The following is a 16,446-nucleotide window of genomic DNA, read 5'->3' as shown; positions in this document are numbered from 1 at the left end:
CCCTTGTAACCACCATTCTATTTTATGTCTGAGTGTGACTACTCTTCACACTTCATATAAGTAGAATCATACAGTATGTCTTTTTTTGACTGGCTTATTTCACTTAACAGAATGTCCTCAAGATTCATCCAAGTTGTAGCATATGTCAGAAATTCTTTCCTTTTTAAGGATGAATAATATTACATTGTATGTGTATACCACATTTTGCTAGTCATTCATCAATGGACACTTGGGCTGCTTCCGCATTTTAGGTAATATGAATAATGCTGCTATGAACACAGGTTTACAAATATCTTTTCAAGACCCTGCTTTCAATTCTTTTGGTGATAAATACAGAAGTGGAATTGCTGGATGATAGGGTAATTCTATTTTCAATTTCTTGAGGAACCACGATACGGTTTTTTGAGGCAACTGTACCATTTTACATTCCCACCAACAGCAAAAGCACCTTCTTAAAATGAAATACTATGTAGCTGAAAAAAAGAATGAGGTTTATCCACATGTGGTGATATAGAAAGTTATGCAAAACACTAAGCAAAAAGAAAGGTACAGAACCATATTACAGTATTATCCCACTAACAAATAACTAAAAATGGGTAGATAGATATTGCAACATGTATAAAAATTTTTTTGAGAAGACACAAGAAACAATTAATAGTGGTCAACTTTAGGGAAAGGTACTAGGAAGCCGTAGAAGGGAAGTTTTTTCATTTTATACCTTTCTAAAGAGTTTGGTAGAAGCTATTCCACCATTACTGGAGGCAGAATCTCTTTCTGTGTTATTTCAATTTCTTACTTTGGGCATAAATTAAATATGTATATATGCTAAATATGTGTAAATATAAGTAAATTGTAGGACAAGGAAGAAAGACATTTTTGAACAGGCTTATGCCACTATACTATTTACTTATTTTTCATGCTAATCCGACACCTCCAAAGATATTCCAAAGGTTAGCTGTACTTCAGTAGTTTGAGCCATACCTTGGAGTGTTCTGAAAGGAAGTCTGGAAGGAGATAAACTTGTGCCAATAGCTCTGTGTAGTCACGGCAACGAAAATAGTAAATATGGGAAAGAATATTTTCAAGAGTGAAATCCTCCAAAGCTTTTGGGTGCTCTAGAATAAACAAAACAATCTTAAAATAGTTTTACTTGTTTTGATATATTGGTGATTGTAGGAAAACAATACCTTTGAATAACAAAATGCTTCACTGTGAATAACACAACTCTTCACTTTAATTGAAAGATAACAAAATTACTATAAACTATCATTGCATAATTCCTGACCTCTTATTTTCACCTTTGCCACTATTTCCTTACATGCTAGGCTATCTAGAAATTGTTTATACACATACACAACTAGAATTTTAATGCCTGCCTTTTCATATTTCTAGTTATTGGCTTCCATTTAATAGAAGATAATGGAACTTCTCTTTTCTTGTTTTTGTTTTTTTTTTTGTTTTTTTTTTTTACAGAACTGCAAATTAAGAGTTAAAAGGAAAAATGCTCAAAGAAAGCATCTTTTTCCCTTATGGTAACTTTTTTCCATTATTAATGTAGCATAATTTGATTTTTAAGTAGAAACAATGTAAGATTCTCCTTAGATTATATATATTTTAAAAAACCAGTTTTTTTTGGGGGGGAGGGCCTGGGTGGCTCAGTTGGTTAAGCATCCAACTCAGTTTCGGCTCAGGTCATGATCTCAGGGTCGCGAGATCAAGTCCCTCACCCGGCTCTGCACTCAGGAGGGAGTCTGCTTGAGATTCTCTCCCTCTGCCGCTCCCCCTTGCTCGTGCTCTCTCAAATAAACAAACAAATCTTAAAAAGAAAAAACAGTTTGGTTTTATACATATTTCAGACAGAAAACAGTTAAAAATTACTGCACTTCAAAATATACTTAAGTTTTGAAAAAATAAACCACAAGAAATTAAATTTCAGAAAGCACTGCCTATCAAAAAATATAATAGTTCATTTTTAACCAGAAAATAACAGCTTAATCACACAGCAATCATTGAAAACTTTATATCCCAGTGCTACACGTACAATATTCACAGTAAGGTTAAGACACTATTATAAATATACATTGTGACATGGGTAGCTGTAAGGACTTTCAGTAGATAAACTGGTCATTAGTTAAAAAGGACACCTTTAAGTGTCTGCCTTCCACTTGGGTCATGATCCCAGGATCTTGGGATAGAGTCCTGCATCGGGCTCCCTGCTCAGCAGGGAGTCTGCATCTCCCTCCTCCTCTCCCCCTCACCACAGCTCACGCTCTCTCTCTTTCACTCTCTCAAATAAATAAAATCTTAAAAAAAATAAAAAGGACAACTAGTACTCATATGAAAATTAAAATACCCAGCTATTACACTCATTTAAAGGGAATACAAGCATCTTATGAAAAGTATTTTTTTTTAAATTATTGGGCACCTGGGTGGCTCAGATGGTTAAACAACTGCCTTTGGCTCAGGTCATGATCCTGGGGTCCTGGGATCGAGTCCTGCATCGGGCTCCCCCTGCTCAGCGGGGGGTCTGTTTCTCTCTCTGTCTCTCCCCCTCGCTTGTGCTCTCTCTCTCAAATAAATATTTAAAAATAAGTAAATAAGTAATTAAAGAATGAGTACTGCACACCCAAAAAATAAACTAAAACAGTCAAACCAGAAACCATTTAATTTAAAAGTAAAAGGGTAAGAACTTGAATACCTTTGAGTATTTATTTAAATTGAAATTACCTTTATATATTTTCTTAAAAAAATCAAACAATATTTCTACATGACAACAATTTAAAAAACTTAACACAGTCATGAAGTTAATTACATTCTACTCAGAGCCCCTAAGGTCAATCGGCTTAATGTTCTAAATATTTCCAACATGGTTTTTCAAAGCTACCTTCGGTGGGACTCCTAGGTGGCTCAGTCAGCTGGACATCTGCGTTTAGCTCAGGTCATGATCTCAAGGTCCAGGGATCCAGGCCCCACCTCTGGCTCCCTGCTCAGTTAGGAGTCTGCTTCTCCCTCTCCCTCTGCCCCTCCCCCGACTTGTGCTTGCTCTTGCTCTCTCTCTCAAATAGATAGATAAAATCTTAAAAAAAAAAAAAAAAAAAGAATAAGAAGTGAGGGCCATAAAAGGAGAAGAAAAGGCCAGTCTCGGTTGTGGCATTTCCAAGTCTAAAAGAAAGATCTGAGAGTTTAACACTAGGACACTGTCAAGTCATTAAGCTTCATGTTCCAAATGGTTTCTTCCTGAGTCTAGAGAGGTACCAATGCTAATTACTTTTATTATAGAGAAAAAGAGAATCACTTGCTAACTTACCCTCTCCCATATGTGTTCCTGCTATAAGGTGAAGGTGCTGAATGCAGGCAGTAGCAAGGTCTACCACTCTATCAACCATAAAACTTCCTTCAGTATCAATAAAAACTGCTTCACCTTCCACTCCTCCAAAACATTCTGGTATCTGCACATCTACTGCCAACTGCATACTGTCAAGAGAAAGCTGAATGACCAAATCATTATCATAATCATCTAAGGCAGTGTTTTTCAAACTCCACATCACCGCCCATTAGGTACCACCATTAGGCAAACAGCGATGGCTAACTTTCTGCTCCAAATATATGTGAATCAATTGATATTCGGACTAGGGGGAGGGTGGACCCACAAAACCATGATTAAGGACTTTTTAGTGGTTTTTAGGCCTCTGGGAATGAAACCCTTTCTTATACTAAGCCTACCTTCAAATATATTCCCAAGAATTAATTATATAATAAAACAGAAGATTACCTGCTTACCCTAATGATCACATTACAATGTTGCAAAAAAAAATTTTTGGATACCAAAATAATTATATCAATTTAAAGATGGAGTACTGAATTAACACAAATTGTAAACTGATTTTTGTTTGATGTGCATGCATACACACACAAAAAATTAAGGGCACATACATGCTTTTTTGGTCTCCTGAATGTAGACCCACAGCACCACATTCTATTACTTACATAAAATGTCATTAAGTCTACCGTTAAGAGGGGAACATTTTACTTTACCATAATTGTGTTTTTCCAACACCTGGTACACCACAAATTTCTGTTGTTTTGGTTAAGGGTATTCCACCCCCAAGAATATTATCTAGTGCTGAACAGAAGGTAATTATGAAGCTTTGGGTATGCTCCTGCTCAAGAAGTTCCAGTGCTGTACACTTCTTGCCTGACTCAGCGGTAGCAGCATATCTTGGTTTATTTGTGAGACATTCTCTTCTTATAATTTGCAGAGTTTCTAAGGCTTCCTCTTTAGATATCCCAACTTCTGAAAGTAAAAGAAGAAAAAAAAAAAAAAACCCAAATCCTGATCTTAGAAATTTAAGTCTTAACATGCTATTGGGTTGTCTTCATTAATTTTAATTTTTAGATAACAAGAGTGATGTCAAGAGTAAAGAAACATAAAAATAAAATATAACATTCCATTAACTATTGAATTTTTCAAGTTAATAAAGGCATTCATCTATGTTTTCTTAGTTTTTACATACTTCAAAGATTTATTACCTCAAAAACAGAATTCAGAAACCTAAACCTCTAAAGTATATGGGTACCTACAAGAGTATCTCAGAAGGTAGAAATAAAAATGTACCACCAGTCAGTCCTTTTACTATCCCTTTTGCTTTTATGAAGTCATAGTTATCTTGAGCTAACAAAGCATCTAAATTATTTTTCAGAAGAGAATGACAATGGCCTCTAACTGCCTAAAACAAGATTTAACTTTAAGAAGTGCATGTGCATGGGGCGCCTGGGTGGCGCAGTTGTTGGGCATCTGCCTTCGGCTCAGGGCGTGATCCCAGCGTTCTGGGATCCAGCCCCACATCAGGCCCCTCTGCTGGGAGCCTGCTTCTTCCGCTCCCACTCCCCCTGCTTGTGTTCCCTCTCTCGCTGGCTGCCTCTCTGTCAAATAAAAAAATAAAACCTTAAAAAAAAAATGAAGTGCATGTGTATGTATTATTCATAATAAAAACTCTTCATAGAAACGGTGCCATGAAAAATTCACATATCACTCCAAATTTTTTTTTTTTAAAGATTTTATTTATTTATTCGACAGAGATAGAGACAGCCAGCGAGAGAGGGAACACAAGCAGGGGGAGTGGGAGAGGAAGAAGCAGGCTCATAGTGGAAGAGCCTGATATGGGGCTCGATCCCATAACGCCGGGATCACGCCCTGAGCCGAAGGCAGGCGCTTAACCGCTGTGCCACCCAGGCGCCCCACTCCAAAATTTTTAATAAGAAAAATTATTTGATGTACAAGTATTTTAAACAATTATGCTTCCTCAACTATACAATATCATTTCTATCAGACAATATGGCTTGAGAAGAGAAAATGGCAATTACGAAACAAGTTTCTAATGAAAAGAATGAAAGGTGAGGGTGACATCACTTATGAGTTTGATACGTCAGTGCCTGATTTGGTTAGGATATGAATATAAATTTGGCACTAATAAAAGACAATAGTAGTGATAAGGAAAGGAAAATCCTATCCAATTAAAAAGCCTAAACTCTGGAGTCAGATTTCTTGGGTTTGTAAACCCTGACTGAATCACTTACTATGAAGTTACTTAGTATGGGCGAGTTACTTTTTTTTTTTTGCCTCAGATCTTTTCTTCTGTAAAACGCGAATGAGACAATACACGTTGAATGGTGGGCAGAATACCGAGGCTATCCAAAACGCTCAATAATTGTTAGCTATCATTATCATGCAGATTCTCTCATTTTTTTTTCCTGTTAAACCAACTTGTTGAGAGAAAAAAGAGCCCACCAAACTTTGGGAGACAGGGGTGCATGGGTCGCTCAGTACTTTAAGCGTCTACCTTCTGCTCAAGTCATGATCCCAGCGTCCTGGGATCACGTCCATATCTGGCTCCCTGCTTTTCGCTCTCCCTCTGCAGCTCCTTCTGCTAGTTCTCTCTAAAAAAATAAATAAAACTTTTAAAACCAACCAACCAACCAACCAACCAACCAACCAAAACATTGGGAAACAGTATGCCGTGTAAGATTTAAAACAGTTAACGGGTCTACAACATTTATTCTAGAGTGGCAAGTTGAAACCTTATTTTCCATTGTTAAGGGCAAGGGCTTAAAATTTTCTATCTTAAGAACAGTTCAAAGCACACGGCCGTGTAGTATGTACAGTGAGACTGACTGCAGACAGCTTCATTTTTGTATACACCTCATGATACAGGGGTTCCCACCAATGTATAATCTACAGTGTTCCGGAATGAGAGGCTTGGGGTTTCTTGTTTTGTTTTCCCAGCGAATTACAGAAGAGAAGCAATGTCTTCTTTCTATTGCTTTCTCCAGGTGCTGAGGATTCTGCTCCCTTTCTCGCCTAGTGTCTCTAGTCCTATTACGAGTCCTCCATTTCTCAAATGTAATCCCAGGCCCTTTGGATTATGGAACAGCTAAACCTAGACCAGCTGTCTGGGTACCAATCCTGACTCCACAATTTCCTAGCCCAGACATCATGAAAAGTTACTGAACCTTCCCAAGCATCTGTTCCTTCCTTCATCAGTATATTGGACATAATAATCCACGTTAACAGAGTTCTTTTGAGTAATAAATTAGGTAATCCTCAGCAGGATTCAGCAGGCACGAGTAGAGAAAGCAATTAGTAAATGTTTTCAGGACCATAGCTCTAACCATTCACACCATGTTTAACTGGAGTCAAGGAGCGGTTTCACGTTGCAAATGCAGCCTTGGGCGGAGGAAATTGGCGGAGACTGGGTGGAAGTCTGAAGGCGGAAGAACCGAGATGGAGGCGGCACAGACGGCGGTCCGTGTGCCTCAACTTGCCGTCAGGAGTCGTTACCTTTGCTGAGCTCGGATGGTTTCATCTCTAGGAGTTCCTCAGCAGTCTGGAATCCTGCAGACACCAGCTTCACCCGCACTGCTGGGGATAGCGGGAAGCTCACTAAGTCCCGCTGCATTTCAAAGCTGGACGCCTACGCGCTCCGTCCCGCGTAACCAGAGTACCTAAACCCCCGTCTTAATTTCGTACGCCGGCGCGCGCGAGCGCGCGCGCGCCATGTGACGTCAGACGTAAGGCGGAAGGGGCGGAGTCTCTGGCCTGACTGCACGCGGCCTGGGGCTTGGCCCCTCTGAGGAGGAATGTTGTATTTTCTCGCACCCGCACCATTTCTGTTGTGATTCTTACAAATCTCACTTAGGGTTTCCCCCTCAAACATACATCCTGAGAGTAAAAAGATGGGTGGAGACTGCAAAATGGAGAGCCAGGCCCTACACGCCACACCTACATACCTCAGCCCTGGCCTGGTGGGTGGAACCTCAAGGTTATTAATAGGAAGGATCTATCCCCAAGTAGGGGTAACGCACACACTAACCAATTACCGGTTTGGGGTATGAAATGGTCATATAAGGAATAATCGGCTTCTCCATTATAGGGTTCCAGTTTCCCACCTTTTCTCGTCGGGTGTCCCCCTTGCCTTCCCCCTTCGCTTTTCCCGCCCTTGCCCTCGGCCTCGCCCGCGCGAGGAATTGTGGGCCAGCCCCCCACCGCCTCGGAGAGCGCTAGGCGCCCAATCCCCGCACCCACCCACGCCTTCCCCGCGAGTCCAGTCTGGAGCATGGTGGTTTCTGAGACCGTTGGTTCACGGCCTGCGTAACTTAAGAAGTACCTGGAAAAGTAAGCAAGTAATGTCCCCGTAGTGGGCTGGGCATGGGCTCCCGGTCCCGAGGGAGTAATTGGGCTACGCAAGAGCTCCCGCTCTGGTACCGAGTTGAGAAGGGACGCCTTATAAAATAGAGGACTTTGGGGGAATTGAGACGGTTTGGAAGGTGGGTTACAAAGTCTTTCTTTGCCTAAGTGAATGTGATTTCTTTAGGGGAGTAACTCGTTCACTACATTTGTTAAGATTCTTAGCCTTAGCCTTGAAATTTTTTTCCCTAGCTTAAAGGAGCTCCCTAAATATTGCAAATCAGAGCCCTTTAAGTATCTAAGATCTAAGGAAGGAAACATATGTTGAGCACTTTAGCAAATCCCACACATTTCAAATGCTCACAACCGTACCATGAGGAAAACAAGGACACAGAAGCTTAGAGCATAGTTTTCTCCAAGCCAGAATTAAAACCTGGTACTCTTTCTTCTACCCCGAACTACCTCCAAATTGGGAGCCCCTTTTGGGTGGGGGGTTTGCGGGGAAGAATTTGAGAAGTGTTTTATCCCCCATTTGGAGGACAGGAAAAGTCTGGTAGGACTGGTCAAAATGTGGATTGTTTGCTACTCAGTACCTTGCTTAACTACTGATATGAGTCACTTCTGGGCACACAGTGGGCATAACATAAATGTCCGCAGGGAGGATTTATGCTTATAAAGCAACCAGGATCTTGGGTGAAGAAGAAATGGTGTTAACATATTCAAAGTTAGTGCTTCAGTTAGTTTGCTCAAATTCAGTGGAATCAATCGTGTTTAGAGCTTTGTTTCACTGGCAGTAGAGGGTTAAGAAAGTAGTTGACTATCTGTAGTCATACAGTTATGTGTTATTAATATCTTATTCTGAGCCTTGAGTTGTCTATAATTATTGTATTCTCATCATTCTTCAGATTTCTTTAATACAGTGTGCTCTATAGTCAGGCTTTCAAACTAGGATCCAGGTTTATGAGGCCAGGCACCAAGAACAAAACAAAACTATGGGATTTTTATGGAAGGTACACCTGCCTATGGTGTCAGATTCGCTCAATTTTTTTTTAGAGAGGGAAGAATTGAATAATTTAACTGGTAAGCCATTTAAAATATTTTATAGTAAATAAACAATATATTGTTAAGTAAAATGCAAACAAAAATAAATTTTCGAATAAGCATAAGATTTTGAAGAAAGATCAAATTTATTTATTTATTTTTTTTAAAGATTTTGTTTATTTGTCAGAGAGCGTGAGCACAAGTAGGGGGAGCAGCAGGCAGAGGGAGAGGGAGAAGCAGGCTCCCCGCTGAGTGGGGAGCCCAATGCAGGGCTCCATCCCAGGACCCTGGGATCATGACCTGAGCCAAAGACAGACAGCTATTGACTGAGCCACCCAGGTGCCTGGAAAGATCCAGTTTAAACTGGATACCCCAATAGTCTCCCAGAGCCGCCTAGGAATATGTTTTGTGTTTGTTTTTCCGTTGCAATTTGGGGTTACTTGATGAAAAAGTTTGAGAGGCACTGCTATGGACAGATGAGCATGAGCCTTGGAGTCCTACAAATCTGGGTTTGTATCACATCTCTGGAAATTACCAACTTTGAGCCTTGCAGCAAGTTACTCAGTTTCCTCACCTGCAAGTAAAAGAAAATAATTCATGGGATTATTGGAAAGATCAAATTAACAAATATAAAGTGTTAGGCACAGAAAAGGTACATAATTTTAGTTTCTCCATTTTAAAATACTCTATATGTGTCTTCAGTTGAATACAGCTTTATTAAACAGCTTGCTCGGTAACGTGCTAATGCTGTGAGACATTTTTTAAGTGCCTGCCATTGTAAAGTGTCAAAGGAAAGTGCTTTTACATATTTCATTTAACTTGATGCTCGCAATAATCCTGTGAACAGTGTACTTGGGTTCCTGGATAAAATTATTAAGATTAGATCATTTAAGCAAGATTAAATATTTATTAAGTGCTAGGTATGTGGATGGTGACGGGGCAAATGACAGATCTCTGCCTTGTGGAGCCTATCATCAACCAGGATCATTATTGAGTATTTCTGGCTTTCATTGCTATCTAGATAAGATACTAAGGGTAGGAGTGAGCTATTTCTGCCAATTATCTATAGTTAACCTCAGTATTCAAATAAAGAGATATTTTCATGCTAAATGGACTATTTTCTAGAGATGCGGGAGAGGAGTAATTGGAGTATTTCTCTTGTAGCTGAGGAGAAATTTATTTTCTTTTAACCTAAAAATACAGAATTCTAAAATTGGTGACCTTGAATGTTTAAGTGGACTTGGAAATGGAGAGAAAAATGAGTGCTGTTTTGACTGAGAAAAAACTTTGAATCAAGCTGTGGCTTTAAAGGTGGTTGTGATAAAACTTAAAGCCTCAGACACATATATTTGGAGTATCAATATCAATTGTACAAAGCCTTATACATAGTAGGAGATCAACATTTGTTGTCCACAAACTCTTGAAACCTTCTCATTTCTGTGATGCCACACTCCTGATTTCTTTCATGTCAATCTGGCTTTTCTGTCTCCCTTGGAAGCTCATCTTTCATAACCTGGCCCTGAAACGTTACAGTTCTTTTAATACCCCATAGCTGACCTTTTGCTGATTATTCTGTTTTTTCTCTTCTCTTGTTCTCTCATTCTGTCTCTCTCTGCTATCTTATTCATAGTTCAGAGACTATATGCCAATGATTTTTTTAAAACTTTTTAAAAAAGATTTTAAGAGAGAGGCAAAGCACTAGGAGGGAAAGGGGCAGAAGGAGAGGGAGAGGGACAAGCAGACTCCCCATTAAGAGAAGAGCCCAATGCAGGATTGTGCAGGGCACAATCCCAGGACCCTGTGATCATGAGGGATCATGACCTCCATAGAAGTCAGACACTTTACTGACTGAGCCACCCAGGAACCCCGATTTTTTTTTAAAGATTTTATTTATTTATTTGACAGAGAGAGAGACAGCCAGTGAGAGAGGGAACACAAGCAAGGGGGAGTGGGAGAGGAAGAAGCAGGTTCCCAGCGGGGTAGGGAGCCCGATGCGGGGCTTGATCCCAGGACCCTGGGATCATGCCCTGGGCTGAAGGCAGATGCTTAAAGACTGAGCCACCCCAGCGCCCCAGGCATCCCAGGCACCCGATTCTTAAATTTATATTTCTAGCCTTGCCCTGTTCTCTCACCTCCAAATGCAAATATCTGATTTCCTACTGGACAGGGCAAAGGTCTCCAACTCAGCCTATATGTTTTTTTAAAGATTTTGTTTATTTTTTGAGAGAGAGCGAGAGAGAGCGCACACATGAGTGTGGGGGAGGGGCAGAGGGAGAAGGAAAAACAGACTCCACGGTGAGCAGAGAGCCCAAGGTGGGGCTCAATTCCAGGACCCTAGGATCATGACCTGAGCTGAAAGCAAATGCTTTACCAGCTGATACACTAGGTGCCCCTCCAGCTCAGCCTATCTTAAACCTAATTCAGGGTCATCTGGGTGGTTCAGTCCGTTAAGTTAAGCCTCTGCCTTCAGCTCAGGTCATAGTCCTAAGGTCCTGGGATGGAGCCTGCATCAGGCTCCCTGCTCAGTGGGGAGTCTGCTTCTCCTTCTGCCCCCCCTTTCTCTCTCTCTCTCAAATAAATAAACAAGATCTTTAAAAAATATATTTTAAACCTATCTCATTTATCTTCTTCAGCCCACTCCCAAAACCTTGTCCTCTTTCTGTATTCCTTACCTCCATGAGTTGAATATCCATGCTTCATGTGCACAGACTAGAAACCTAGGAATCATTCTCAATACCTCCTTCCCTTTTCAGTCCCCATGTTCAATGCATACACAGATCCTATCAATTTTCTCTTTAACATATCTTGATTCTGTTCATGCCTCCTCCTCTAGGCCAAGCTCCCACCATTTTGCTTGTAGGTACTCAAGATCCTTTTAGCTGGTCTCTGCATCTTGTCTTCTCCCCTCTAGTCTGTTCTCCCATGCTGCAGCCAGAATGTTCTTTCTACAGTACAGTTCTATATTTCAGCTCATTTCACTTCCCATTTTGCCCTTAGGATACAGACCAGATTTCTTGGTAAGACGCAAGTCTCCCTTTTAAGGCTCTTACAGCAGCAAATGCCTCTGTGTGATCATTTATTAAATGTACATCTCCCCGAATAGATAGAAAGCTTCAGTAGAGCAGGACCATGTGGATTTTACTCCCTGTTGTTTTCCTAGAGCCCCTAGCCCAGTGTATGGCTTTAGTAGGTGCTCAGTAGATATTTGTGAAAAGAATGGACGATTAGGTGATTGACCTGCACCTCCCTCTGTATATTTTTCTATTTTGTACTTTAAATATGGTGAAAAATATAAGCTGGTAGGAAGTATATACTTGTAAAAAACAAAATATAGAATATATAAAGAAGGAAATAAAACTGGTTCATAAATTTTCTATTTAACTTACACAAAATGATGTTAACATTTTGGTTTATTTTAATCTGTCTACAAATTCATATAATGTATGTTACACACTTGTGGTCAAATTGTGAAGAAATTTGTATATCTTTTGTTTTTCACTGAATATTTTGTCAGAAGCTTTCTCCCGTGTATTTACAGATTATTTGGAAAATTAAATTTAGTGGTTGTATACGTTCTGTCCTGAAGCCCATCTTTCTAATCTGGCCTATAACTGTGCAGTTGAATTATTTCCTGTTTTTTTTGCTGTGATGAAATAGCATTCTGTCTCTGTCTCTCTCTCGATACATTTCTGAAAGTAGAATTCCTGGGTCAGAGAGTATACACATTTTCACTTTGAATCATACTGCAAATGTTTGTACCACTTATACTCCTACTCACAGCATATGAGAGCTAATTTTCCCATCTCCACCCCAACACTGGCCTTCAGAGTCTTTAAATGTTTTTTTCCCCTTTGTTATTGAGGTATAATTGATTTTAACTGGTTATTATCTTTTATTACTAAGAAAGGTTAAAATTTTTTTCATATAGTTTTATTGGGCAAATGTACCTTATTGTACTATCTCATTTATATCCCTTGCCCACTTTTAATTTGTAAAAAGGGTAAAATACACATAACATGAAATTTACCATCTCACCCATTTTTACATACAGTTCAATAGTGTTAATTATCTTCACAATGTTGTGCAGGTGATCTCCAGAACTTTTTTAATCTTGCAAACCTGAAACTATGTACCCATTACACAGCAACTCCTCATTTCCCCTTCCCTCAGCCACTGGCAACCACCATTCTACTTTCTGTTTCTATGAGTTTGACTACCCTTGATACCTTACAGAAGTGAAATCATGTAGTTTTTGTCTTTTTGTGACTGTTTTATTTCACTTAACATAGTGTCCTGAAGGCTTATCAATGTTGTAGCATGTGTCAATTTCCTCCCTTTTTAAGTCTGAATAATATTCAATTGTATGTGTATACCACATTTTGTTTATCCATTCATCTGTGGATAGACACTTGGGTTGCTTCCACCTCTTGGCTGTTGTGAATAATGGTGCTATAAACGTCTGTACATTCTTTCCCACTTTATAACTCAGGTAATTTAATTTAAAATATATATTCGTAAGGGCGCCGCCTGGGTGGCTCAGTCGGTTAAGCATCTGCCTTCGGCTCAGGTCATGATCCTACGGTCCTGGGATGGAGTCCTGCATCACATCAGGCTCCTTGCTCAGTGGGGAGCCTGCTTCTCTGTCTACCTCTCCCCCTTGCTGTGATCTCTCTCTCTCTCTCTCATGTTCTCTCTCTAATAAATAAATTAAAAAAAAAAAAAAAAGAAAGCACTGCTAGTCACAAATCTGAGAATGGCAGTTTGAATTTAAGAGTTATTTGATGGTTGGGGCGCCTGGGTGGCGCAGTCGTTAAGTGGCTGCCTTCGGCTCAGGGCGTGATCCCAACGTTCTGGGATCGAGCCCCACATCAGGCTCCTCTGCTAGGAGCCTGCTTCTTCCTATCCCACTCCCCCTGCTTGTGTTCCCTCTCTCGCTGGCTGTCTCTGTCAAATAAATAAATAAAATCTTAAAAAAAAAAAAAGGAGGGATAGGATTAAGACTAATAATTTCATATGGATATGAAATATTGGAATTATTAACCATTGCCTGAGACGGAATTTGCTCTTTTTTAAGGGTCTAATATGAGTCAAGGAGGGCTGGGCAGTTTCTTGTAGGATGTAGTCTCCAGTAGTCTTGTTCTGAATTTCACCCATGAGAAAGAAATGGATGACGGCTTGTAGTGTAGAACACAGGGGAGTTGGCGTGGGGGATGGGCGGGGTTAAGGGTACTTAGAAATTTATTGATGCTAGGGAAGGGAGACATTCTGGTCAGCAGGCAGTTTCCAGTCGTGTGGACCATCGTCACACTCCAGCTCTGCAGACCCCTGGGGCTTCCCCCAACCGTCTGTGTAGGAAGGGGGCGCTGCCTGAGGCTAGCCTAGTTAGCTTGCCTCAGAATTAGAACTAGTGTTTATACACCTGCTTTATCAAATAAGGGTAATGATTTGCTGTGTATTTGAAAGAGAGCATATTTTGTACTTGTGCTTGAAGCCTTGAACAACCCGTTTTTAGCAATACACGGACTGGATTTTCATACCTAGTTTTGCCAAATTTAATCTTTTTAGACTTGATGTTTCAATTACGTGGCTTGCTGAACTGCGCCAGACACCAGTGACATCATTAACTCCTACACCTTGAAAGAAGGAACTAATTTATGTCGTTTTTCTTTAAATCTGTAGAGTGTCTTTACCTTTAAATTTCATTCGAACAGCACCAGTAGCTAGGCAGTAGGAAGCGCTAAATGAGATCAGCAGAAGGGGTGTGGAATATGTAGATAAACGCAGTGACTGCTGGTCGTGCTTACAATGGGCATATATTTCCTAAGATTTTGGCAATATCCAGATATACAAAATATTGCTGCATAGGACATATAATTTGGAAAGTCTCTATTTCAGAAGGAACGGGACCAATAGAATGCATGAGAAAAGTTGACCCTATGTTAAGAGTGCCTTTAATCTGAGGGTGAAGTGCCAGGCAAACTTTACAACTCATACTTACCTGGCAGGGGAGATACCATGATCACGAAGGTGGTTTTCCCAGGGCGAGGCTTATCCATTGCACTCCGGATGTGCTGACCCCTGCGATTTCCCCAAATGTGGGAAACTCGACTGCATAATTTGTGGTAGTGGGGGACTGCGTTCGCGCTTTCCCCTGATTTGTGTGTTTTAAAAATAGAATGTGTTACAGTTATAGATTTTGCATGTTTACTCTTGTTATAGGGAGTTTATAGAGTTTGTTTTTTTCAGTGTAAGTGTGTGTTAATATTCTCAAGTGAGTTAAACTTTTATCAGTGCCTGGTTTTAAGACACTGATGTTTTCTGTGGGTTTATTATGTTAGTGTATAACGTCAAGAAAACCAGCAGTTGTAGAACAGTGTCATTAAGTGGTGCTTAGAATATGTGTGTTTTTGTTGTTTACATTGTGCATATATTTGTTACTGTACTCTAGATGTGATCTTTGTAATTTTCTCAAATATGGAAAACTGGGCTGCATGATTTTTGGTAGAGGGGGACTGCATTTGAACTTTTCATTGGTAACTTGCACTTTGAAATGATTTGTTTATTACTGCTTGGCTTTTAGTTCATCAATATGGCTTTCTGTAATCATTCTATTATCTATGATAATATAAGGATGTGTGCAGTAATTAGTGATGTCTCATGAGCTGGAATCTAAGATTTTCCCGAAAATGAGGAACTGGACTATAGTATAATCTCTGCTAGTGAAAGTGTTTTTCTCTGAGACCTTGATTTTTACCCCCAAATAATTTTATTAAAGTAGCATTATGCATGTGAAACCATCATACAGAAAGATTTAACCTGAATAACACTCCCTGATCCACCCTTTCTCACCCTGCCCCATTCTTCTCCCCAGAGCACTTTTTTTTTTTAAAGTAAGCTCTAGGCCCAACATGGTGCTTGAACTCACAACCCCAGATCAAGACTGGCATGCTCTACCTATTGAGCCAGCCAGGTGACCCCCAGAGTACTACTTGTAAAACTTGTTCGGCTGTCTCATAGTTGCCTCAATAATGTTTGTGCTGAGGTTTATACTGAGGATCCCAGAACATGCCTTCCTCTATCCTTTTATTTATGGAACAATTTTTTTTTTTTAAAGATTTATTTATTTATTTATTAGACAGAGAGAGACAGCCAGTGAGAGAGGGGACACAAGCAGGGGGAGTGGGAGAGGAAGAAGCAGGCTCCTAGTGGAGGAGCCTGATGTGGGGCTCGATCCCAGAACGCCAGGATCACGCCCTGAGCCGAAGGCAGACGACTAACGACTGCGCCACCCAGGCGCCCCTATGGAACAATTTTCTGTTCTTCGGTCAGTTCCTTCAGTAATTTTATTTTATTTAATACTTATTTAAAGTATTTTTATTTTATTTAAATTTTATTTTATTTATTTAATTTAATAATTTAAAATTATTATTTATTTATTTATTTAAAATAAATAAATATTTATTTATTTTAGAGAAAGAGCTCGAGCGCACGCTTGAATGGAGGGAGGAAGAGGGAAAAAAACTCAAGCAGGGCTCCCTCCTATGACCCTAAACCAAGATTAAGACCTGAGGTGAAACCAAGAGTCGGAGGCTTAACCGACTGACCCACCCAGGCACCCCACCCCTTATCTTGGTAATTTTAAATCACATCTCTTTATTACTTGTTAGCTCCACACTTGGAAAGATAAGGATATTAGCAAGACCTTTGGGTTTTAAAAGAAA

General features: G+C 40.0%; 1 protein-coding gene and 1 non-coding gene across 4 annotated transcripts in view; one reads left to right on the top strand and one right to left on the bottom strand.

Moving 5' to 3' along the window:
• Positions 1-7,052, bottom strand: part of RAD51C (RAD51 paralog C) — a 35,746-nt gene extending 28,694 nt beyond the window's left edge. For all 3 annotated transcript variants that reach the window (XM_008695495.2, XM_008695494.2, XM_008695496.2), the window contains exons 1-4: positions 6,839-7,052; positions 4,036-4,294; positions 3,308-3,474; positions 982-1,115 (exon numbers count right to left, since the gene is read on the bottom strand). In XM_008695495.2, the coding sequence (XP_008693717.1) occupies positions 982-1,115; positions 3,308-3,474; positions 4,036-4,294; positions 6,839-6,956 (678 nt within the window). In that variant the 5' untranslated portion in view covers positions 6,957-7,052. The remainder of the gene's footprint in view (positions 1-981; positions 1,116-3,307; positions 3,475-4,035; positions 4,295-6,838) is intronic.
• A 7,663-nt stretch (positions 7,053-14,715) lies between these two features.
• Positions 14,716-14,879, top strand: LOC121105130. Its single transcript, XR_005837558.1, has one exon. It is a non-coding gene; the product is annotated as a U1 spliceosomal RNA (small nuclear RNA).
• The last annotated feature ends 1,567 nt before the right edge of the window (positions 14,880-16,446 follow it).

This window comes from Ursus maritimus, unplaced genomic scaffold (genome assembly GCF_017311325.1).
Source record: "Ursus maritimus isolate PB19 unplaced genomic scaffold, ASM1731132v1 scaffold_24, whole genome shotgun sequence".
NCBI classification, from domain to species: domain Eukaryota; kingdom Metazoa; phylum Chordata; class Mammalia; order Carnivora; family Ursidae; genus Ursus; species Ursus maritimus.
The sequence above is the reverse complement of the archived record's forward strand: the minus strand, read 5'-3'. Positions and strand labels throughout refer to the sequence as shown.